Here is a 25,878-nt window from a genome sequence, read left to right on the forward strand (position 1 = left end):
CATTTATTTTGCAGTTGAATTTGCTTGCTTTTTTTTTTTTTTCCTTCTTTGTTATATGAAAACAGGGTGCTGGCAGGATTGTTTATTCCAGAGTTGTCCTGCATCATGTTCTCCAGTTGGGTGAAAATTACTGCTTTACAAGTAGATAGAGCTTATGTTTTAAAAGTGCATGTATATGGATTTGTTAGCACTTCTTAAGTCATTCTTCCACCGGTCTGATGATTAACCAAACATATGCTTCCTGCTTTATGGTGTCATGAACAACTTCCTGCTGCAGTTCAGTTTACTGAAACCAATCTTCCTTAGGATTTTTTCCAAAGTAATAATTATTTTCTTAAGCATACATGTCTCACCACCGTATTCTGGTTTTACTTAGTATTAAATATTTAAGTTGCATTGGAGAAAGCATTCAGATTTAATCAGAATACAGAAGTCTTCTAGACGTCTCTAATTATCTTTTGCCAAATCCACTTTATCTGTGATTAGTATGAAAGGCTGAATGTTTTTGTCAGGAGCTTATAGCTTTGCTTTTGTAATAGGCTGCATTTTAAGCAGCCAATTGGATTGGTGTTGGCCTTTGAAAAATGTAAAATGCTTTGAAGGAAGACTTAAATGAACCAGTAAAGATTGTGCAAGCACACACGTTTAATCTCAGCACTATCTGCATTATAGTTAAAGCTCTGGGAAACTAAAGGAATTGCACTGGAGAATAATCAAAGGGTACAGCTTTATTACGTGTCTGTTCTGAAAACGAAGGGATTGTTTTCTCTGGCTGAGATGCTAGGTGCTGCTCTGATAAAAGGAAGAAGACAGCACTCAGATACCACATTACAAGTTCTCAGGGACGTGTCCAACTGTGAAACGGATGGTTAATTTGAATACAGAAGTGCCACAGGGGCTACCTGCAGTTCTTTCTCATGGTCACCCAAAATAATTATGAAATAACTTTAAGATGAAGTAGTCCCCCCTGAAGGATGAATCCTCCCAAAGAATTACTCCTGATTATTTGCTCTCAAACAAGTTTGGGGTTTTTTTGATTATCACTTTAAGATTGAAAGCACAGTCATTTCAGGTTTGATCAAGAAAAGGACACTTGTTAACCAACATGCTTTAATCCTTAATCTGAGCTGTTCCTCAAACATATTTTAAAAAGACTAGATGGAATTATAGTCTTGACATGGAAAACAGTATGAATGATCAATTTGTCCACACTGTATGAACGAAACCAAATTCATGTTACTTCAAGAAGCAAACCAAATTTATACTTTCAAACTAAAATAATTATAGGGCTTCTAAATGATTTATTTCTTTTCTTACTAATTTTCCTTCTTGTATGATTTGTAAGTCTTGACATTTTTCCCTTACGAGTGATCTATTTTATATTCATGTGCTCTCCAGTAGAGACTAATACATGTCTCTGAAATACTTCTGTGGTTGCACGCTATGTTTGATTATTTTCTTCTGGTTGTATCAAAAGGATTTTTGAGTCTAGGGGACTGATTGCATGAATTACTTGCTTTTGTTCCTATATGCCATTTTTGTGTTTCTTTTTTGGAATCTGCCATTCATTTTTCATTGTCATCTTTGAGAATGGCGACAGAATTACCGCCGGCTCTGATAGTGTCATGGGGAGTTTGGTGCCTTCTTTTGGCTTCTTTCTTGCATTTTTTTAAAAAATCAAGTATCATTATTTCCTGAAGTCTCCAGTACCGAGCTGAGATTATTGTTTGTAAGCAGCACAAACAGTATTACAGACTTGCAACTAATTTTGAGACAATTTTTTGCCTTTACAAGAAGGTAGAAGTGGCTGAGATTAAGAGCTGGGAAGCCCTGGCTTTCCAGTGGGGTTTTAGGTGCTTTATCTTCCATTATTCAATTCTGATCACAGTTTCTGTGTGACACACACGTAGCCATGCTAGACACAAGGAGATCCAGAGTTGCTCTTAGAATGATTAAAGGAAGGTCAGCTTCTTTGCCCGTGTTACTTCATCAATTACTTAGCATACTATGGTATTAGTACAAGATTATCTTTAAAAATCCTCATCTCCAGCCTTGAGAATCTTATTTCATTCACAGAAACTGAAGACAATCTTGTCCTTTTCTTTGCTGTTACTATAATGTGAATTTTTTAAATTCCTTTTTAGTTTTGCAAATACACATTTATAAAGTATGTATTAAGGTCATGTCTAAGAAGAAGGAAAAGCTGAATCAGTCTTTTTTTTTTTATTAAAGGATTTTAAAAGTTTGTCTCACAAAAAGCAATTAGTAAGTGTTAACAGTTGCTTGTGGATTAACTGTAGCCTAGGTCAACAACTGACAAATCATGAAGATAGAAGATTGCCAAACTGATGAGTACAAGGTGAAATTACATTCCTGCCTAAAAAAATCCCACCAACAAAAAGCAGAAAAGTCCTTCAGATCAAAAGAACCCACCCTAGACCCACAAAAAAAACCCCCAAAACAAACCAGCAAGCCAAAACACCCAACTCCTATCCCCCAAAACCTTCCTTTAAATATTGGAGCTCTGGAATTACATGTTCTCGTAGCTTTGGCAAAGCTCATTTGCTGATCTTAATTGCTAGGATGTATTTTAGAAGAATTAACTTTCTGCCCATATGCGTGTGCACATTTTAACAGGATGTCAGTTTTCATCTCTCCCCTACCTTGCAGCTGGTCAAATGCTGTGGTTTTGTATTGCTCCTACAAAAACCACCTGCCTTTCCCAGGTGTACCTGTCCGAGTTGTAGTAGTATTTCCATACAAATATCTGCTCTGCTCATCATCAAGCTTCAGTTACCATGAGTTCAATAAATACAGAGCTGTACAGCATTTGGGGAAGGAAAAAAATGGGGAAATGGTTTCCTAGGCCAATGGTGCACAACTGTGTAATGTTCTGAACACTTGTCAGAGCTGTTTTCAACTATAGAGGTTGTGTTCAGGTGGATATCTTCTCTTTCAGTGACAGTCTGAGAGGTACTGGAGGAATTAAGATCCTGGACTCGTTTCTTGCAGGGCTGTATGTAATTTCTGCACATTGGGAAAGTCAAATATCTCCATTACAGAATCCTATTTCGCTCAGGGTTTTCTTTGAAGCTTAAATGGTTAAATTCTGCATGAGATCCTTGACTGAATAGTTGGAATCCCTTAAAGAAAACATTGTGTTAGATACCATGAGCAGACATGCTTTAAGTGCAATAAAAGCTCTACTAGCTCTACTAGAGGTTAGCTGGTCTGTGTAGATAGGTCTTGCTGATATTTTAGGTATGCCTTTCTTAAAATATTTAAAGGCTATCCTAATTGTTCCTATATTTATAGAAAGAACGGCATCCTATGTTATTGCACAGTAACCTGCTCAGGTGCATGCTTTCCTGGGGAAAAAAAGTCTCCTGTAATTGGCATGGTGATTTATTGTATGTATAAAGTGAGCAGGAGCTACTGCAGGAGAAAGCCAAGGAGGAGTTGTGCTGAAAGCTGAGCAGCCCCTTGGTCTTTAGCAGCCCTGGAAGATACTGCACAAACCTGTGTCATCTCTTCTGATGTTCAGTTGTGCCTAAAGCAGCCACTGGCAGATGAATTGTGATGGGGCCAAGTCTCCTTCATTGGTCCTAAAAGGTTTATGTCTTACAGAAGCACATTATAGCTCCTGAATGGCACAGAAAGCACAGTTTTCAGGGGTTCCTTCTCAGCCACTTGTCTTCAGAGGCAAGCCTACCTACAGCAGCAGGTACTGAATGCCCTGCAACACTTGTGCTGTGTGCTTGGTGAGTCCCAGGCGCAGCTCTGTGACTTGGGGGCACTGTGTTTGCATAAATGACCTCTCCTTTTGCACCAGCATTTTCCCTGGGTGTCAGCTGCTGGAGCCAGCAAAGATGTACAGCTGTGGAGTTCTGCTCTGGTAACATACAGCTTGGGCTTTGGTTTTCTTCTGTATCTTTTATTTGTGGAGATGGTCCCAAAAGTAACTGCAAATGTTTTCATTTTTTGCTTATACGTTTATTCTTTATTGATCACTTTAAAGCTTATGGATGCATATATAATATTCTAAAACAGGATTGGCTGTAATATTTCAAAGGGAATTACCTTGAAATATGAAATATGCTTCTACTACCTCCTGGTATGATACTACTGAAAGATATATTAATAGTAGTCTTTTTGGTAGCCTGTATCATCTGTGAAAATAATAATCTCAAAATAATTTTGTAGTAAATTCTTAAAGGATGATTTAAAACTCCAGAAGATAAATACTTTCCTTATCTTATAGGCCAGACCAAAGAGCTGAACCCATGTACTTGAGTCGTTGCAGCAGTAAGGAAACCCATTGAACGCAGTGGCTCAGAGGATCCTCCACTTACATGAATTAAACTGTCTTGCCCGAACTTTCTCTAATACTCAAATAACTGTCCTGGATGCATTTCAAATGGATTTTTCAGAAGTTGCAGACCCAGTGACTTGTGGAAATGTTTAATGTTATATTGTTTCTTCTGGAATAAGAAATACCAAATGGCATTCGTAATGTCACACTCCTCCTAAGAAGGTGTAATTCTGAGCTTTCTCTTCCATGACTCCAGCTCTGACAAGAAATAATAGAACTTGTGTGTTGTGGCTTGTTAAAAAAAAAACCTAAATTTGTGTTTAAAATTGTTTGTCAGTCTCTCAGAAAATTAGAAGTAATTAAATGGAAAGTTCTGCAGATTTGTGCCATATCTGTACCCTCTCCTCTCAAGATGGTGTGAGAAGCAGACAATTGTAATAACTTGCTGCTACTCCTTTCCAGCTTAATTTGATCTTGTTCCTTAATTCTGACAGATTGTTTTTAATTTTCCCATCTGTTCCATAAAAATCTCGAGTGACTGACTCTGAGGAAAAAATAATGTCTAATAGCTGAGCCATTTTTAATGAGTTGGTATGAGTTATTTAATGAGATGTGCTGAAGAAGGCAAGCCAAGTGAAAGATTGGGCCTGGGGTGGTGGATGTAAAGAAAGGTAAAGGGCAACCATATGCTTCAGGAAGTCTCTACTCCTCTTTAACCTCAGCTTTAGATCGCTGCTGTTTCCAGTTTCAGGCGTTGCACATCCTTAGACCCCTGGACCAAAACCACAGGTCCAGTAGCAGTAATTCCCTTTCTCTTTTTCTTTAGTACAGTGTCTGCCCTCAGACAAGTACTGCTTTGGGGAGAGGAAGAGTCATGCAAAGGATAAAAATATTCTCCTCCAGCCTTTCTGAAGGCTAAACCCCTTTGCTTTAAAATTGCCTGCAAATGATATCTCCTGGGGCAGGAAGCCATCAATATGCAGCACGGGTCTTTGAAAATAGCAACCATGAATATATAAATGTTAACATCTGGGCTTCTCCCTTCTGTTTTGGTTTTTCTATATTATTATAATAAACATTAACATTATTTTTAATAATCATCAAATAGCAGTTTCTCTGGCAGCTCGAGACTTCATTATTAAAACAAATAATGAAAATAAATATGCAGCTCTTTTACAAGGAAAGTTGTAAGTTTGACTCAACTCTGCAAATATGCCATTGTTAGTCTAATCTATTGTAGAACTCCTAGAATAACGAATTAACTTTCCAATTGCATACAATGAGGCATAACAAATGAGAGAATGCTACCATGGTAATGAGCAAAATATATACTTGTTATTGCAGGTTTTAATGGGCTAACAACTAAGGAGAGAGACATTGTCTGCTGCCTTTTCTTTTAAAGAGTAAAATCTGAGAGCAATTTAAATGAAGAAGCAGGGAACACCAGTACTCTCTTCTTCTAGAGCATCTCCACATACTCAGCCTGTCAGGTTTCCCTAAGACATATATTTCAAACAACCAAAGAAGGCTGGGGAAAGATTAAAGTGTGACTTTTAGACCACTGCATGTGGTCACAGGTAAAACTGCTGCTGGTTTAAATTTGGATGGTGTCTGGTTTAAGGCCCAAGTTCAGCAAGTAGTCACAGACAGGAGATGCTCTGTGCTTACACAGAAATTTCTGGCTCTGAAGGAGACTAGACTGTCCTCATCTGGAACTGATATAAGGGAAGAAAACATTTTTATTTTTAAGGACTTTTTTTCTTGTTATTATTTTTCTTGTTATTTTCTTGTTACTATCTAGTAGTAGCATTCGTAGAGATGGACTTTTTGGGGGGGATTTTTGTTGGGGAGAAGGAATTGATTGGTGGCTTACTTTGTCTGCATGGCAGGAGACAAAAGTGACTTAATTTTGAGTAAATTCTCATAGGCTTTGAGAACACAACCCATTATCTATACCTCTTGATGGATTTTGCACAAGGATCCTGTTACTTTGTGGCTTTAGTAATAAATTTTCTGTGTATTTATGTAGTTAAAATTAAATTCACAAGATGTAAGGTTAATAGTTCTGCATTAATCCTTCATAAAGCATTGATCTTTTGTGTTTTTTCTATCTTCCTCAGTGTGTCAATCCTGATCTTTAATACTTCCCGGCAGTGCTTTGTTGTGGTGAAGCAGTTCCGCCCAGGTAATCCTCCTTTTTTTTAGATTTACTTTTGCTCTCTAGTGAAGCAAGCTTTTAAAGGTTTAGCAGTTAAAAGTTGGTGCATCTGTGGTGATAAAATCTTTGTTCTGTATTCTGTTTCTTTGTATGGTAGCTCACTCTTTTCAGTTGGTCAGAATTTCTAACCAGGGAAATTTCCATTACAGATGAAACGACTGACCAGGGTAGCCTTACATCCCACTTTTGGGCTAGTCATTCTCCTCTTTTGGTTGAGATTACAAACAACTCTACAATGGTCATGCAATAGATTGGTTTTATTTGAAGTTCCTTCTTGACCTGCTTAGTATTTGTGCACAGAAGCACAACTTTTTTTTGGTCTTAAATATTCCTTGTTTTAATATTGTGTTGTGCCTTGTATACTTGGGAATTTTAAAATGAGGGAAATTTAGGTCTGAATGCTTTCTCATCAATATGTGGACAGCTTCATTTTGCCAGATGTTATTAGGAATTTGGGTTCCTTCCCCCCCCCCCCCCCCCATTTCTGTGTCAGTTATTTTAATTCAAAGCAATATTTACTGTTTGGAAGTTAAAAATAAAATGCATATTCTCTGCATGTTAATTACAAAAAATCACAAGATATTTCACTGACTGTTGCTAAGAGACCATTCCAAGACTATTCATGGTAGACTTCATAAGAAACTTTCTAGGGTGGTGTCATGCTGTCCTTTCTTATCGACAGTGATTGACAGGCCCTTGAGCGATGTGCAGCACTGTTATACTGACAGTGCATGCTTCTCATGCAGCACTATACTGACTATTATAAAGAGAAAGTGTTTGAGGACTGTTTACAAGGCATAAAGTGATAGGACAAGAGGCAATGGCTTTAAACTAAAAAAGGGGAGATTTAGATTAGATGTTGGGAAGAAATTCTTCCCTATGAGGGTGGTGAGACCCTGGCACAGGCTGCCCAGAGAAGCTGTGGCTGCCTCTGGATCCCTGGCAGTGTTCAAGGCCAGGTTGGATGGGTCATTGGGCACCCTGGGCTACTGGAGGGTGAATAGCTTTGAGGTCACTTCAAAGATGAGCTTTGAGGTCCTTTCCAACCCAAACCATTCCATGATTCTGTGATTTCTTTATTAATAATCCAATGTCTTTTATTTGCCAGCCAAATAAAATGGCTTGTATAGCTGTTGCTGTTTTCAAGGCAGTCTTAGGCAAGAGCCTTCATGTATGTACTGAACAATAACATGCTTATTACATCATCCATACAGAAATGTCAAATTTGCATCAAAATACTGGGCTGTTCTTGGAGTTAAACTGTTTCAGAGGCTGGAGCCGCTCACAAACCTGTCCTTAGGGACAGTGGTCAGTCAGATAGCCGATAGTTCAGTGATCACAACCATACCCTGACATTACTCACATCCCTATAATTATGTGGGCATTTCATACTTATGGTATTCTTTGGTGCCTGTTCCACAAAGCAAAAATGATGGCCAGGACTCTTCTCATTGCTTGCTCTTACCCAGGTCCCACGAGAAAGGCATTAGGTAGCTTGTTAGTTGTGAGCAAACAGCTGCCACTCACTCACCAGTACATGTGTGCTGTTTAGCATATGTGCTTGCCTTGCCTTAGGGCATGATGTCATGATCGGGTGTTCCCAATGAAGTCTCTGCTGCTTGTAAAGGCAGTCATCCCTCCCTTTCCATACATTCCCACCACATTCCCTTTGGTAGCATCAGCCCCTATGCAGGCACCGCATAAAGTGGCTGCAAACAGGTAATTTTGAGGATCAGGCAGTTTATCTGAATGGTGAGAAAGAGTTCACACTGGCTTGAGAGGTGGCAAGAGTGCACAACCAGCGTGAGGCAGACAGGACCATATTTTTTCAGGGTACTGTGGACTTAAATCATCTTGTATAGTCATAAAATCACACATTTGGAAAGAGCTGAAAGAAAAAAGCTACACGTGTATCTCACTAGTTTCTGTATTAGCTCCTCACCCATAAGCCATCAGCCAAGGTCTTGGTTAGTGCTCATTTTGGTAGTCAATTGACCACACGTTTTCAAATATAACAAAATAATAACTTCCTGGGAGAGGCTAGTTTGGTTTTTTTCACTAACCTTTCAGTGGTTTTCTGTTGTCTTAAACAGTATCGAAGGTCAGAAGCACAAGCCATGTTCTATTTCAGGAGGTAGGAAACACCACACAATCAAAGAGAAATCAGAAGCTTATAGAAAAGCTAACACGTTCCTCAGTCACTGAACCTCACTAACCCCTCAGTCCATGCCATTGTTTTCTTTGTAGGGATAGCAAACAAGTCCATGTATATGAGTCATCTAACGAGGCTGCTTTGAATAACAGTTACAATCTTACTTGATGAGTTTGGTCGAGCCATCTATCCTTTCTCCCAGCTTTGCAGAAAAGAAGACAAGTACTTCTGCAGTTCTCACTCTAAGACTTCTTACAGCTGAGTGGTGCTGGGGTAATTAACCAAGATATTTAATGAACACTACTAGATGGTTGTGTGAGTCCTCACTGTGCTGCTGCTCATTGCATGTGTCCATCTGATGAAGGAGACGACTGCCCAGTGATGATGAAGTGGCAGTTTCTGACCAAAGTAGCAAAAGGCATCGTAAGACAAGAGAGCAATCAGACACAGGATGGGTGACTGCTGTGGGAGCTGTGTTCTCACTTCTATTTTCTGCTCTCCAAACTCTTTGTGCACTTGCAATAAGCTGACAAGCTCTGATGAGGAAGAGGAGAGTCACAGGTTTCCCCCCGAAGAGTGTACACTAGCCACAGACTGCTTTTCCATCCAGTAACCTTGTCTCCCATGGTGCATCACTTGTGCAGTCAATTTTCTACCTCCAGGAGAGGTCTGGTGGGCTCCCCTGTTCCTTGAGACTGGCTGACAGCTTGTTTTTCTAAGCTGTGCTTATCTATGAGAGATAAATTGAGTCTGAACCTTTCTGAGCCTGCTGATCCTCTGGTGAATGCTCTGCTTTGGGGACTCTTACAGAAGTTGTTGGTACTGCTTCTTTTCTTCCCTAACTGCAGAAAAAAGCAGTTAGCAGGCTTTGAGTGTTGGCTGTGCTCTGAGGAGGACTGCTGCATTGGGTCCCTTTGGGAATGTGGGTTTTGATCTACGTGGAGCCCAGTTGTGCTGAGGGAGAAGGAGAATGGCAGGTGCCTGCCGGGGTGACAGAATGGGTTTCAGGAATTCCAGAGACTTGTAACACAAAGTTACTTTAATCCCAGTTTTGTGTTTCTGTGCCCACACTTACCTGCATCCTGTCCTGGTGCCCAGGTCCTTTATTGGGATATATGTGTCATTCCTTTTTGTAGTTACTGATACAGTTAAGTAAATATTGAAAAGGCAATACAATTATTTAAGAGTATTTGGCTCATCTCAGATAAATGACAGCTACCTTCAGGATCTATGATAACTGTCATAGCTTTTAGAAGTGTTTGGAATAATGACAAAAGACATCCTTCAAGGATCTGTCCTGCAGACCCTGCATGGAATATTTTTTTTTGCCACCTCTTTCTGCATTTTCAAAATGGAGCTGAGCTCTAGTCATGGTTTTCAACTAAGAAATAGAAGTTCTGTTGCTTAAATTTTCTAATCTCACAGGCATAGATGTATCTGCCACAAACAGTTTTGAGAGTTTTAAATTCTGGGGAAAGATTCATTTTGGGGCAAACTTCTGCACTTCCTCTTTGCTTTTAGACTGATCTAGACATCTCCCATTCAATGCTGCTCTTGCCATACTACACTTCTGAGGCAAGAAGCACTGTGGAAGGAGCCTAGGCACAAACTTCTGGGGTATAGACTCTTACCCAGAGACCAAGTTCCTGGGTTCACTTCTGGGAAACAAGGGACCATTTTGTGTATCATGGTTTGAAGAAATAACTTCCAGTAACTGGAAGAAAAAAAGTGTTCTGTTAAACTTGAACTTTTTTTTATATACCAGTTCTGTAAGGTTTGGAACAGGAAAGAAAAGCTCATTTGAAAACCATGTTAGGTGTATTGCAAATATGCATGTAGAATATTTTAATGGAATAAAATAATTTCAGCTTTTAAAATCGCTTTATTCAGGGTGTTTTAGAACACCCTCATGGTAGCCTTGCATGAAAAGCAAAGGGATAGACAGGAGCAAATTTCAAAGAAGAAACAAGTGGGATTATACCTGTAAACTAAAGTTACAGTGATTGGAAATGTCAGCAGTGATTCTTTGTTTGCATTGATGTCCTGTCCTGTAGTCCTTGCTGGGGCAAAATTTCTGCTCTCACATCAGTGAGAGCTTTTGGTAAATAAGGACTGAAATCTGGCATTTGCACACTTTTCTTTAGGAGTGCATTATGGTGGCAGCTGTTTGTAGATTAATTCAAGAAGTCTTTTTCAGGCTCCACACAGGAATCTCTGCAAGGAACTATATGTTCAAAAGAGCTTCTTTTTTCTTTTCTTTTTTTTTTTTTTTGAAACAAACATACATGCTTTTCATACCCTTTCTAAATAACAGCTGAGTTGACAGGCTGAAAGACTCATCGTTGTGCACATGGTACATAACGTGCAACCCAACTTTCCTGCATGATAACTGCATAGTTTAAATTGGATCCTGATATCCACATTACCCAACAAATGGAAGCTGTGTGGCACTTCTGGGACAGAGACTTCTTGGATGAGATAGATTCCTTTTTTATTTCTATTTCTTTTAAGCCTAAATTCATTCCAAATTATGTAAGCAGAAATAGAATTTAAAGAGTAATTTTACAGGAATGGCAAGTTTCTTTGTTCTCTAAAACTCCAATTTCAGCGTGTCACAACTTTAACAGATAACACAACTCAATTCCCTGTTACTCTCGGGTAGCCAATTATAAATCTCCAGGCACAATTTGTGTACCATATGTTTTCTATTTAATATGAATAACATCACACACACACTCTTTATTTTGTGGTGTTTTGTTTGTTTTGGTTTTTTTTAAGCTGTCTACATGTGTGAAGTGGAAAGGCATCATCCTGAAGTCTTTCAGCAGCAGGACAAGGAAGGCTTCTCTCCTCTAGTGGATCCCTTACCTCCTGTGCTAGGAGTGACCTATGAACTCTGTGCTGGCATCGTAGACAAACCAGAGCTTTCTTTAGAAGAAATTGCATGCGGGGAAGTCTTAGAAGAGTGTGGCTATCGTGTTGCCGTTACAGACCTGAGGAGGATCACTTCTTACAGGTAAACAGCAGTAAGTTAAAACACTTTGCCTTTTGTTGTTTCATGCACCCATGAAGTGGCTTGAATGTAAATTATGGTTCCTGTTGCCTTATTTAAGCAGAGTGTTGGAGGAACGTGGAAATCTGAAAGTGTAATTTTCAGCAAGCAGGAGCAGTATTTACAGAGACTTAAGGAACTGTAAACTCATAATTACAGGATTGAATTCCCAGTAAGAATGATACCATTGTGGTTTATTCCAAAGGCTATTAGAACTGGGAAAAGTTGCATTTGAGGTCTCCAGAACAGTTTGGTACCGTGCTAGAAAATAGCTGGTATTTCTCTGTCAGGCATTTTACATCTCTCATTCTGATTAACACTAGAAACTATCCCAAGATGGACTCTGATTTACCATTAACACAGTTTTGCAGAAGCATGAGAACTTGTACCATTAGCTCTCTTCATAATATTTGGGCTGTAAATAAGCCTCTGTGCATTGGACAACAATTAATGTTATAGTTTGTATGTGTGTATAAGTTTTTGCTGGTTTGACTTTGAAAATGTTTACATGCTATTTTTTGCTGGGTTTTAAGTAGCTATTGAAGTAGATTTTAACATGTTTTAAAACATATATTAGGAATAAGAGGAAAACTTAATATGTAAGAAGAGAAACACAACGTGTGAGTTGTTGAAGGGGAAAAAAACCCACCACAAAAAACCCTCAGGAGAAACGTTGCACACAGCTTTAATCCCATTATATCTCCTTCCCAGCTCTTAGTATTGTTACCCAAAATGTATGTGTGTTTGTATTTTACAGAGAAGGCAGCAGGTTTTTTTATTTCTTTATTTTGCTTGACATCTCCATTGAACTAGGCCCTGTCATTGGTTTTTAATTTGGGAATTGAATACAAATCCACAGCTGTCAATCCTGACAAATGTTATTTCCTGCTGGATTAACAAGCAGTGCTTCTGTTGAGGGGAGGGGGTGAATCAAAGGAGCTGTCTTTTGCAGCTCCTTGAAACTAGATTAAGGGTTTGTTCTACTGAACGAAAAAGGGCCTGCTAGACTTATGAGTGAAAGCTGTCTATAGAATTTCCTAGGTTGGGTGACACTGACAGGCCAGAGCATGCAGATGTATACATGTACATATATGCCTGTATGTGGATGCAAACACAAAATAGGAAAAGTTGAATATAACCTCTGTAGCTGTAGAATTCTGTGGCATCAGTGTAGATGTTTCACTCGACATTGATGATGTACATCTGGCTAAAACACTGTATATTTTTTGGGTGATAAATGTCTTTGTATCCTACAGGTGGTTGTTCTTTCAGTTGTCTTTCTTTTTTAATCGCACTGACTTGCAAAGAGAGTTTTCTCTGTTGAGCCCTGTGTAAAGGATGCTTAATATGTTAATCCCCCAATCTGGCTTTGTCTCTGTGGGCACAGCTTTCTGCCCCTGGAGATCCATACCAAAGTCATAAGAACCTGCAGAGTATTTACTTTTTTAGATTGGTATGAAAGTTTGAAGTCTCAAAGGTGATATTTTACAGTTTATTTTGTTGGCCTTCCTGTGCTTTGTATTGGATTTTTTTTCCTAAATGTTTTAGTCTCTTCTGATTAGGAGTGTCCTTCTTCCTTCAGCCAAAGACTGGCATATCTGTCTGATCTTTGAGGATGGGATGCAAAGATGGCAAGTAACTGGCTCTCTTATGGTTTGCAAAGAACATTTTTTTCTGCAATGGCTATATTAAAGAGAGGATTTTCAGGGCTTTTTTAAGTGTAATGGTTTTTTTCTAATGGGTTTAGGCTGTTTCATGCTGTGACTGTCAATACAGAACATTGACATAAAGCGTTACATTACTGCATACCAATCCTGTTAATAATTGCAATGCATCATGTGCTTCAGTTATTATCTGTCATCCCAGTGTTCTATGTAATATTTGTTCTATATTATTTATTGATCCAGTGCATCAGATCAGAGAGAAGCCTTAGAAAATAGAATTGGGAGGAATTTGGGGAGGATCTCACCTAAACCACTCTGCTTCCAAAGATCAGGCTGAGCTGGATTTAAATCACTTCTGATAAATGTGCATCTGTCCTTTCTCTAAGATCATTTCGTAGCCTCTCCAAGTGTTATTACTGAAGTGTGTCTGCACCATGATCAAGTTTTGCCTCAAGTCCTGCCTCAACTTTCCTTTTCACACTTCAAGCCTGTGACTTACTACCCTTTCCCCAGTGGACATGAAGTACATCTGCCCCTTCCATGTATTTTTTTGACCATGTCTCCCCTTTTTATTTTAGCCTACACAAAACCATCTTAGTTGATTTCAGCTTGCTGTTTAGACCATATTTTCTAGCTAATCATTCCTTCTACTGTCCTCTGCCTTCTCTCCATCTGGTCTGCACATTTCATAAAAGCATAGTGCCCAAAGTGGAGCACAGTATTTTAGCAGGAGCTTTACCAGTGTCAGCTAGAGTGGAAGCATTATTTACCTAGTCTTACAGATGATTTTGTTTACACACTGCAGTTTGATGTTTGACTTCTTTGCACTGGCAACGTGTTGTTGACTTACAGCCTGCAATGCCTGCCCTGTCTCTGAACTGTTCTCAGCAGTGGTACTTCACTGTCATCCACCTCCAGTCTGTACTCGTGCTGTTGACAAATGAACACAGAGCCTTCAACTTGCCTTTGCTGAATTGCATCCTATCTTTTCAGACCATTTCTCCACGTTGTTGGGATGATTTTGAATTCTAATATCCATCTGTAGTTTCTTATTAATCTATCCCAGCTTTGCTACCTGCAGTTTCAACATAGATGTCATAAAACAAAATACTGAATTATTCTGAATGGAGCATGGTCCCCAGTGGAACACTCCAAGCCTCCATAAACTGAAGTTTGTGTTGCTTCCCTTACCCACAAGACCTGTTATCCTATTATAGCTGATATTTTCTGAGCGCACTTGATATATTTCTGACAAATCTGTCAGCTGTTGTTCCTTTCTTGATGCAAATAAAGCCATGTTAAAGTATTTAGATTAACTATAATTCATAACTACTGAGTTAAGTCCGTTAGAGTTGTGTTCACGGGGAAGAGGCTTTTGTACAAACAAGGGTTTCTGTGTCATCACACCCTTTGGTATGAAAGCAAGGAGTTGTCTTGGATTCCTAATGATTCCTTTCTGGAGTCAAGCCTAAGAGAAGCAAATTGCCTGATTTGGGTAGAAGCAGAACTTGAGCTGGACGTGACAGAAGAATAGGGGAAGCAGAAAACACTTCAGATGTAAAGGGAGAAATGTTCTTTGGGCAAGGAAGGTCAATACAGTTCTGTGGGTGATGGCTTGAGAAGGGGAGGTCATGGACAATATGTAGGGAGAACTCAGAGCAGAGGGGAAAAGGGAATACAAGAAAAGGGGGAAGAAGTCATGAAGGCACAAAACATGGACTTAGAGAAAGTACATTCATGGCGGTGGAAAAGAATTCCCTAACAGAATGAGGGAAGTACTTAGACTGTGTTCAAAAAGAACTTTGCTCTGTTCTCATCTAGCAGTGAGAACAGTAAAGATGTGAGCTAATGTGATGACACCGTTTCTTTTTCTCATTTATTATCCACAGCAGAAGTTTGAGGGATCTTTTTTTTTTTTAATGTTTCTCAGCTAACCAGAAAAGGTTAACTACAATACTACTCCAGATACTGCTACTAATGCAGAGAGAATACAAATATGATACTAATACAGATATAACAATACAAATAATAACTACAATACTACTAAACAGGTGTTTCAAAAAGCACATACAAGTAAGCCATAGGACTCTTATCAAAGCTCCTGTGGCATGATACTCATCAGAGAGAAGTCAGGCACTCGAATTAAGTAGATCTCAGACTTTAATTACCTTGAATGATCCACAGAGTAGCTGTGGAGTCAATGAGAAATCAGGAAAGAAGCCAGCACTTGGGGAATTTAGGCTTGTTGAGCAAGAGTCTTAGGAACAAGTAGTTCCAGCAACAGTTGGACAGTATGGTGTGGATGAGTGAAGGAGACTGGGTTGGGGGCAGATAATGAGAAAGACAAACATGTTAATAGGGACTTGACTGGAGGAGGACAGAGGAATCACACTTTGAAGAAGCAGAAATGTCTGTTCTTATAGAATAATGCCAGCCAGAAGGTGGATTTAAATGCACAAGGTTCATTTTGCTGTGTTAGATGGGGGCAGGAATCATTCTGGGAAGAAATCTGTATTGTTTGCAACCTGTGTGGTGAGTTTCCTCTTAGCATGGCTACACAACTTGCTACTTTTGTGTTTGTTGTACAATAAAGGACCTCATTTTTGGATTAGAAAAAGGTTGATTTCTGTTCTGGCAGCAACTAATCCACTTTTTGAAGCTTCATGAAAGTTTTGACACCTGCTGATGTGTTGAATTCTCACCAACTGTATGGCCTCTGACAAAAATAGCACAGATGGTAGATGCAATGGGTGTAAAGGAACAATTTAGATCAATACTGAAATGAAGTTAATACTATGGTAGTATAATTGTAAACTGAGGCTTTGTGAAAATGGTTGCAAATTAAATTCATGATTTTTTAAAGCTCTAAAATGAATTTGTGAGCTTCCCTTTAGTTATGGGTTTTTTTTCCCAAATGCAGAATTCTGTAAATCAATGACTTTGGAGTTCATCATGTATCAGATACAGCAAATTTTCAATCCATTGTGGTATCCCAGCAGTTTTCAGTTTGAATCTCATATGAATTTCAGCCCTGAGTTAGTTTCTTAAGGAAGACAGCTGGCAGTACTGCAACCTGAGACTTGTTTCTCTACATGACAGAGGCAGGGAGGATTTGTTGTTGTTGTTATTAAATATGATGTTATTGACATTGCAACTGACAGTATTTTAGTTCATGAAATGTTTGGTCTTAAAGAATATTTATAAATTTATTTGGACTTAAATAACACCTGAGAACATCAGGATAAAGTTGAACCAGAGCTTCAGAGCTTCTGGTTCAACTTCCTTTTCCCCCTTAATTCCTTCTTTATTTTCTCTCAGAGGTTGTAATAAACTCTTGGCTATGAACAGGACTCAATAGGAGCTGCAGGTTCTCAGCCCTGCTGCAAAAACATCAGGTGGATTACTTTAAGGGCCTGACTATATTAACATAGGTACTTACTTTAATCTTCCTACAGTTGATTTTTTTCCCCAAAACTATACAACAAAGAAGAGTATTCAGAGAATTAATATTGGATGTTCCAATTACTGTGCTATGGCTATTAGACCCTCTGCAACAAGGTAAAAATGGTTTGTATTCATAGGTTATTATGTAGAAAGAATAATAGCCTTGAAAATGTTGGGAGTGCATTATAATTAGAAAGATCACCTGCTAGTACACCTGTTGGGTGATGGCATAATGTAATATAATTTTATGTTAATTACTTCTCTGCTTTTTTCCTGCACCTGCTGCTTATAATGTCAGAACTGTACAAAGGTCCTAAGAAGTGACAATAGGAGCTGCATGTCACTGTTCATCAGTTTACATGTTGCATGCCTAAATAGACTTTGATTTCAGCATAACTGGCAGAGATTTGCTTCGCTTTTATTTGTAAACATGAATTATGTATTTACTGTATACCCAAATCCTGCATCCAAATGCTTTACATGTTACAAAAGGATATATTGTACTTAAAGAATTTTCACAGTGACTAAGATCAAAACACAAAAAAATATATTTGCTGTTAGGAACAGGCCAATTCTGATTGTTTATAGATTTTATATTTGTTAAATATTGAGAAATTATGAGAAATTCAGCTTTTAATTGCTGTTTAGCAATAAGTCTTCACAATGATCAGTTGATTTGTTCCCTTCTCATGTAGCAGCAGGGGAGTAGAGTATACGATACTGTTTCATTTTCTCAACCATGTTTGTTCCTTCAAATTAAAAATGCAAAATTTATGAATGTAATAATTATGGATGTAACAATTGCTTGGCCATTGATGAGCACCCAGACATGAGAAGGTGGCAGAACTAGTCTTGAGTACGTGCTGTGGATTTTGACCCCCCTTCCAAACGTGCACGTGTTCATGGATGTGCACAGGTACTCACACTCAGTCTGAAGAGGCAGCACACTGCTCCCTGAGCATCAGCAGACACACAAGGTGCACTCAGTCTCTCTTGTGGCTTTTAGGCACTACTAAACATTATTATTTTTTTTCAAGCAATAAGATTCTGCTAACCACTTGTGATCCAAAATATGTAGGTAAGGGATCTTCGTGCTCACGAGCTTCCACATGCTGAGTGAGAAGTCTCAGGGCTTTGAGCCTTTGAGCTTTATTTCATGTGCTGTTTCTTCACAGAGAAGAGCTAAACAAAAGCTTTGTGATAGCTGCTACTGCCATGTTTCAAAGCCAGATTGGAATGACAATCTGTCTCTTGTGTTTTCCCTGGTCAGAAAAGGAAGTAGATAGAAAATACTCTAGATACAGCCCATTCTGCCAGTCAGTCCCACCCCTGGGCAAGAGGCGAGGAGAAGCACTTTGTAGTCCTTCTGCAGAAAGTCCTTCTTGGCTGCGCTGTTGCCTACAAGTGTGTTGCCCACAGCTTTGAGTGCCATAACATGATTTAATCACAGTGTTTGAGTGTTTTATTTAAAATTGAATATGGGAATGCAGTATACAATCTTGTTTTGATGTGTTAAACTTACATTTAAGTTACTGTTGTGATGAGAACCACACCGCTTTGGTATCCTTGCTTTGACATGCTTACATTCTTAGACTCGCTGTTGTCAAAGGTAATGGAGGTTTCTAATTGTCTCTGAAGCAATGCAAAAAGTTTAGTGCTAATAGAGTTTTGGTTTTCAGAGTCTCTCTGTTGAAGTTACAGGGTTTGTGAGCTTAAGCCCTAATGCTTTGACAAAGAGTATTTGTCAGACACATTGCTGTTAATTGAAACAACTATAAACTTCTCAGAGGAAACTGATCCTCACGATAAAGAGAGGAGGAAAACAGAGGTATGTTTTGTATAGATCATTTGCATTTGTCCCACAGTGGTAAATGAGAGTCAAACACGGTACAGACACATCAAAATACATCTGGAACAGTCAGCTGGGTCAAGCCAGGCTTAGTAGGTCTGGGTCAGAATGAGCCATGACATGCCTGGTCTGGGCAACCTGTGGAGTGAGCCTGAAGTCTTGCCCTGGGCTGGGCTGTGAGTTCAGAACCTGCTTGCCCTCCCCCAAACCACCCCCTCTCAAACTGGGCAGGGGAGACACCTTTATCAAGAAGGTGGTTTTCCCAGGGTGAAACTCATCACTTGCAGATCGGGTGTACTGACCCCTGTGATTCCCACAGATGCAAAGCTAATGAATAGAGCTGTAATCTGTTAATAGGTGACTCATTTCAGACCATGGCAAAAGCATTTTATTTGTAATGTGGAATACTAGGGCAAAGAAAAACATATGTCACAGACTTGGGATAGAGGAAGAAGGTAGCAGAAAAAGGAACCTAACCTCCAATAAAGGCACATCAAAATTCCTTAACAGATAAACCTGAAAGCATACTGAAAACATAATAGCTATCTGTTGCCTATTTACCAGTCAGACGTACCTTCTCCCACTGTCCTCTCTTCCTCCCCTGGTCCCATTACCCAAAAATCACTGAAATGCATGCACATTTTCCAAGGGTTTGTGTTAAAACATGTTATTACTTCAACCAAAGGCTCAGAACAGCTTCTAAGCACCAAACCTCCTAACTCTTGATTTCTGTAAAAATCGAAGATACTAAGAGAAATGAAATGTCAGTAGCATTGATTTTTGGACAATTTTCTAAGGACAGTCAGAATACACTAATATCTAAGAGTTTGGAAATGTGAAAGACACCAGTAAGTAATACTGGAGAATATTACATTTAGTAAAGGGCATTCTACATGGGTGGATGCAGAAATAATCAGATGGCAGAGTAAGCCAGAGCATTTACAGAAAGAAATATGAAATGAAAAAAGGTGAGAAATATGCCCTTTTTTATGAATTGAAGTATATTCCTGTATCTTTCAGCCTTTTTCTGACACCATTGAAATGGACATGTGGTTGGAGGATAAATAAAAGCAGTGAATACATTTGTAAATAATGCCATGCAGCAGTCTCCAAAGTCACCCATATAAATAGTGAGGGGGTTCTAAGGAGTCTTAAAAAGGGGGTTCTGTGCTTCTGTGACATAGCAGAGTCTGTCAGGAGTAGGTAGCATGTCAGTGGTCAGTGACAGGTACCAAGGTGACAGTCCCACTGTTCACTGAATACCTAGAGCTGAACCAGCCACCTGTGATGGACGGTGAAATAGATGGGTTCACTCTGAATCAGCATTTCATTTCCAGTGGTGCTTTTTGACTTTATATACTCTTGCTTGATAATACTATGAAAAAAAATAAATGTATTTTAACCCGAAGGGAATTAGGAACTTGTGCCATCATCCTCGTGGCAGAAGGGGCACTTGAGCATGAAAAGCATCATTCTAACTTTTGAGAGCTGGTTACTGATATCAGCTTGATGAAAAATGGTTCTTCTTCTACTGACAAACCACCTCTGGTGGTCATCAGAATAGCATGCAAACACCAAGGGCAGCAGCTGCAGAAGGCAGGTCTGTCTTTAGGGAAAGTAAGTCCTGAATCAGTTTAACTGAGGAGGGAGGTCATGTACTTTGGTACAGTGGAAGAGAGAGGGAAAACTTAACTTGGCCTCTTGCTGCATCCTGGTAGGTCACCTTTTGTTGGTTAACATGTGTTTATAAAAACCCATTACTGCCACTGAAATAAAGTGATGAGCCCAGGATGAAAGAAATCCCATAGCAGCCTTCGAAGTTCCTGGAAGTGCCAAATGTGCTTAAGCTTCTTGAGCACTTCTTAGAGATACAGAAACGGTCCTGGAGTAGTCAAACACCTTTCCCAAAGTCAAAGAAAGTATCAGTAGTAATTTTAGGAAAAGAATTCACTGGTTCACTCCCTATTCTGTGTTTATAAGAAGTGTGTGTATCAATGTAAGAAACCAACTTCAATAATCACTATTAATTCTCCAACCAAAATAATTGCCAGTGTTCTTGGAAAATTGAGAGACAAATGATTAATTCCTGCTATGAGGTGTGATTTATGCTGGATTAACTGAAAGATTTAGTTGACTAATTGTTGAGTAAGTATGGATATACACTCTAAGATCATAACACTGCTACAAATCTCAGACTCTCATAGATGTATCATAATATGGAAGCTAATTTTTCAGCTTGCCCTAATGCCTGATTCATAGTTTCAGTGAACTGTGGGTCCAGATTCAATGTGAAAAGTCACTTGTAATCATGTGAAATGAAAAGTTGCGATTACAATGTGAATATTTTCTTGGGAGGACTAAATGAGTGGATTATGTACTTATCCCCTATTTAATAATACCTAAATGAAATAGTCCTAAGGAAATAGAGGATTAACAAATAAGAAGTATAATACACAGCAAGCAGTCTAGCTGAAGAAAGACTACATAATCTAAAATATCCTCAACCAAATCCACTGTAGGAAATTCAGCAGGGAGACTGAATTACTTCAGTGGTCCATTTGGGTCAAGGCTAAAGTTCAGGAAGGATAGAGAAAGACCTCAAGGCTGCCTTTCTGCTCTTGTACCTACCCAGTCCATGAGGAGACGACTCCAGCTGTGAAAGGACATAATCTTCTTAAGAGTAAAAAATCTGAATACTTGGGTAAAACCAAGCAAAAATGCAGCATGAAGGCTTACAGATACACTGAGGAGCTTCATTCTGTTGTTTGTAAGTCTCTGTGGTGTTTGTAAGTCTCTGTGATGTTTGTAAGCCACCCGGCTCTCACCAAGGTCAATTGAAAAAACTTCTATTGGCTTCAGTCTGCACAGAACAGCACCAATTAAAAACCTTTGTTTTTTAATTTTCTCCCAAAGTAATGGTTTTCTAAAGTTGCAGAATGTATTTGAAGACATCCATCTTACATGTGGCTGTACTCTAAGGGTTGAAGTCTCTGCATGAGACTTGCAGCCAGTTTCTGTATTAACAAAATTCCATTTATAGGTTCTACATGACAAGAACAGAGGTTAAGGACGTGCATTTTAATGTTGCTTAGAGACACAAGCTAAGGACCCAGATTTCCATTCCTAGTTCCTAGCTACCTTCTAAACCAAAGTTTCCTCTCTGATTTTTTCCAGGTCTGGAGTTGGTGTGGCAGGTTCGAGGCAGACGTTGTTTTACGCAGAAGTAACAGACCAGATGAGAACCAGTGAAGGAGGTGGCCAGCCTGAGGAAGGAGAGCTGATTGAAGTTGTAGAAGTACCTCTGGAAGATTCCATGAGGTTTGCTTATGATGAGACTCTCCCAAAAACAATGGGTGTCATCTTTAGCTTCACGTGGTTCCAGAACAACATAGCACCCAAGCTACAAAAAAAATAAAGCACTGTGATTTTTAAGGGAAGTTTTCCTGCTGGTTCTGTGGATACAGAAAACTGCAAATCTGCCTGCCTCGACACCCCAACTTCTCACAGAGTAAATCTTACTGGAAATAACTTTGGGAGTAAAATCTGAATAAAAATCATCACTTAGTTTCCATCACTAGCAAAATGCTGACATCACTGGGGCCAGGATTTGCCTCTGCAAACAGCAAAGTAAATGTGTCCACTTCTTTCTCATGGCACTACCACTCTTTGAAGAGTTGCTCAGGACCTCAGTGCAGCTGCCATACCAGCCGCTCACTGGGGGCTGTACACACTGGCAGCTCTGTACTCTCTGTAGTTTCCAATTATTATTTTTGGGGGGGGGGAATGGGAGGAGAGGCATCCAACCTGAATAGTCCCAGATAGCCCAACTACGTGCCCGAGTTCTGTGCAGCTCTCGGAGTGCAGCTTTCCCTGTGATGTGTGTCTCCTGTACAGAGTGAACAGAAAATATTTGCATTTCTGGACATGCAGACCTTCATTTTGTAGGCAAACGTGTCTGTAAATCCTCCTGCCAATGTGTCACTGTGACAACAGACCAGCTGTAAGATTAGGTGCCTCTGTTTGTTCCTGCTACAATGCCGAGCAGCGGTGATGCTGATACAGGCATGAATGATGGGGGCTTCTACAGGAACACATGCTGCTTTGTTTGTTTCATGGGCAATACTTGATTAATTAGAGCAAACTTTGTCCCCCAGAGAGGGACTCCAGAGGCCAAATGCTTTTAATTTAACTCTGAGGTTACTAATATAAGTTATTTCTCTGAGGTGTTCTGTGGTCTCAGCTTCTGTATCACCCAAATGGGAAGGATGGGACTTACCCCTCAGATAACGCTCCCTGAAATGTAATGATCGGAAGTGCTTTATTGAGAGATTTCATCATCATTTGAGCAATTTACATCGAGGCCGGAGCGATCTGCACAGACGTACTGAGCAACACAATTTGATTTAATAAAGTGCTCTAATTAGAATGTATATTATTTGTTCTGTCAGCATAGTTTAGCTGTGGACTGCTCATCATGTGAAGCTGTTAAGAGCGTGAATGAAAGAGAATCAAGTCTGGCAATTTAATTATGCACTGGTTTATGTTATTCGCTGAGTTAATGTTAATTAACGACTACGTTATATGTGCTTCTTGGATTAGTGATGTACTAAGTCTGCTTAGAAGATGAGTACTGGGAACACACAACCTTTCACATCGCAGCTGGGATAAATGCAGCAGTATCCACTGGCTGATTTAGAATCACTGTGTGTCCAAGTAGCTGTGTAAGTAAATAACTCCTGTGAACATGGAGGCAGGTTTGCATTGAGCTGTGCCTGGGCTGTGGAGAGTCAGGGGCCGAGTGAGGAAAGAAATTCTGCCTGGCTGCTGTATTTACATTGGAAGGTGATTTCGGGTGGGGTCTCAGCTGCCCTGTGTCTTTATGGGTGTTGAGCACGATGCATCCTGATTGCTCCTGAGGCCTTTACAAACCACTATATACGTATAATAAAGAATGCCTTTTATTCCAAGATGCAGATACCAACGTGTCTGTTTGATTCCCTCTTTAGAGAGTGGCTTGTGGATCTCTTTAGTGTCGGGCTGATGAGTGTATGTGCATATGTGGCAAGAGCCTTTTTTTTTGCTGCATAATGCAGTAATTTGGGAGGATAAATTGGTGTAGTGGAGCGTGGGCAGAGTTTGAAACTTCTCAGCATTTATCCATTTATACCATTTGCCCCAGAATTACAAATGGACAAAATCCTACATCTAATGAGGCACTCTGTGCAATGCCAAGAGCTTTCCCCAGTCAGACATTCCCTCCCTGCCACATCCCAGGCCTGCTGTGGGTGCTTCACAAGTGCCCTCCCGCCCCATTAATAGTCCTGGGGAGAGCCCAAGGCTTTGAGCCACCCGTGTAGGTGACAAGTGCTGGAGGAGTGTGATTCACTGGACTAAATGCACGTTGCACTCATCAACCTGTCTGCAAATGCCTTCAAATCTCAGCACCTGCACTCAGGACACGGGAGAGCCAGCGGGGATCTGCCATGCCACAATGCATCATGAACCACGGGCTGCTGGAAGCAGCACGCACCATACCCAGCGAGCAGGAGGGTGAAGGTCCTAAAATCTCCGTGTGCAGGGACTAAGAGTATCTTGGCTGCACCTCTGTCAGCTGGCTGCCAAAATCTGGGCCAAATGATGCTGGTTGGTCAGCAGAAGGTCGTTCCCCATCACTCAGCTGGGTGGAGGGCTCACAAGCTGTACATCCCTGGGCTCTGTCTGATTCGGAGCCTGTCCCTGGGGCGGTGCAGGGTGACACTGAGGAGCTACCACCTCCAGAGCAGCCACAGAGCTTCCCCGGGCACAGGATGAGTGGAGAGCAGCATTGCCCCCCCCACCATCTCCCAGTCTGTCCCTCCCCAGGGGTCTACTGGGCGGGCACCTGCAAAACCTCAGGGGACTGGTGGCTCTGAAGCTTTTGCACCCCAGGGGATGCCACACCCATCTATCCCCACAAGTGATCATTCTCAAACACACAGTCAAGGGATTACTTTAGTGTCCTTCAGAGTTTGAGAGTTTTAGTTCCCTTCCACAATTAGAGAGTTTTCCACAGAAGCAGCAGTGATGCAACACAGTGAAAGCTGTACGCAAAGCAGTGCTGTACCTGGTGTTTGGCTTTGTATTATTAAATATAAACAGACCTTCATCCTTTCCCTGTTAATTTTGGTGGGGATTTTTATAAGTAATTAGAGAGGTTTGAAAATGCAGGAGAAAGGGCTTGAACTTTTTTCAAACAGTAGATGATTCATATTTATAAAAATAAACCCAAAGCAATTCAGATGCTGCTTCTCTCATCAGGGCTCATTTCAAAGATCGTAATTAGAGCAAATCCGATATACATCAGCCAAGCCCAGGCAGGAAAAAAGTTCTAATGGAAGCTGAAATCATGTCTGTGTTTTAGATGCATCCTTTGGACGTGCCACCACACTTATGCCCAGGGAGAGCAGACAGTTCAGAATAAAACAGGGTCCCCATTTGCTGGTAATGAATACTGACTCCAGCTTGGAAAAATCTCTTCTGCTCTCATCCAGCTTTCCCTATGAGATCTGTGTCTTTCCCTTATTGAGTACAAGCCAGTGGTCCACATTTAAAAAACGAATCGTAGCATCTCTCTCATCTTTATGATGTGGCTTTGGGATACAGAGATAATCTAATGAACCTGAAATTAGGACTCGGGCTTCTAGAGAAGGCTGAAATTATAAAATCCTGCACGTAATGTCCCTGTCAGGCTTCCTATTAGGTGGCAGAAGAGACGTCACCAGCACCGTGCAAGTACACGGACCTCGTTTCTTCTTCTTGTTACCCTATTGGTGAAGCATCTACAAGCCCTGAGCTGCTCCCAGGTCTGCAGGCAGTAAGCCCTGAACACTGACAGAATCAAAACGCCTTCCCTAAAAGGCTGGCGCTTTTAGGAAACGAGCTGAATTGCACCGCGGGGTAGGTGGGGTCAGGCGCGGGGACGGGGTGCAGGGTCCCCCGTCCAGCCACACTCCCCCAGGCTGGGAGGGATGCTCGGTGCGCTGCTGGGAGCAGGCGGCCGCTTGCCTTTTCGCCCGGTCCCTCATTACCATCCCTCCCCGCCAACCATAAAAGCAGCGCTCCCCGACTCCCTGCAGGGCCAGGGCCGGGGCCAGGCCAAGGGCGACCGATATAATTGCTCCTGAAACACACGTGCCGACGGCGCAGGG

The 25,878-nt window shown here is 40.4% G+C and overlaps 1 protein-coding gene across 1 annotated transcript in view; it reads left to right on the top strand.

The window, feature by feature from the left end:
- The window catches only part of NUDT14 (nudix hydrolase 14), a 59,176-nt gene extending 36,759 nt beyond the window's left edge, over positions 1–22,417 (top strand). Inside the window, exons 3-5 of the mRNA XM_084270654.1 lie at positions 6,433–6,497; positions 11,461–11,698; positions 21,866–22,417. Of these exons, the coding sequence (XP_084126780.1) occupies positions 6,433–6,497; positions 11,461–11,698; positions 21,866–22,106 (544 nt within the window). The 3' untranslated portion in view covers positions 22,107–22,417. The remainder of the gene's footprint in view (positions 1–6,432; positions 6,498–11,460; positions 11,699–21,865) is intronic.
- The last annotated feature ends 3,461 nt before the right edge of the window (positions 22,418–25,878 follow it).

This window comes from Gallinula chloropus, assembly GCF_964237585.1.
Source record: "Gallinula chloropus genome assembly, chromosome: 14".
NCBI lineage: Eukaryota > Metazoa > Chordata > Aves > Gruiformes > Rallidae > Gallinula > Gallinula chloropus.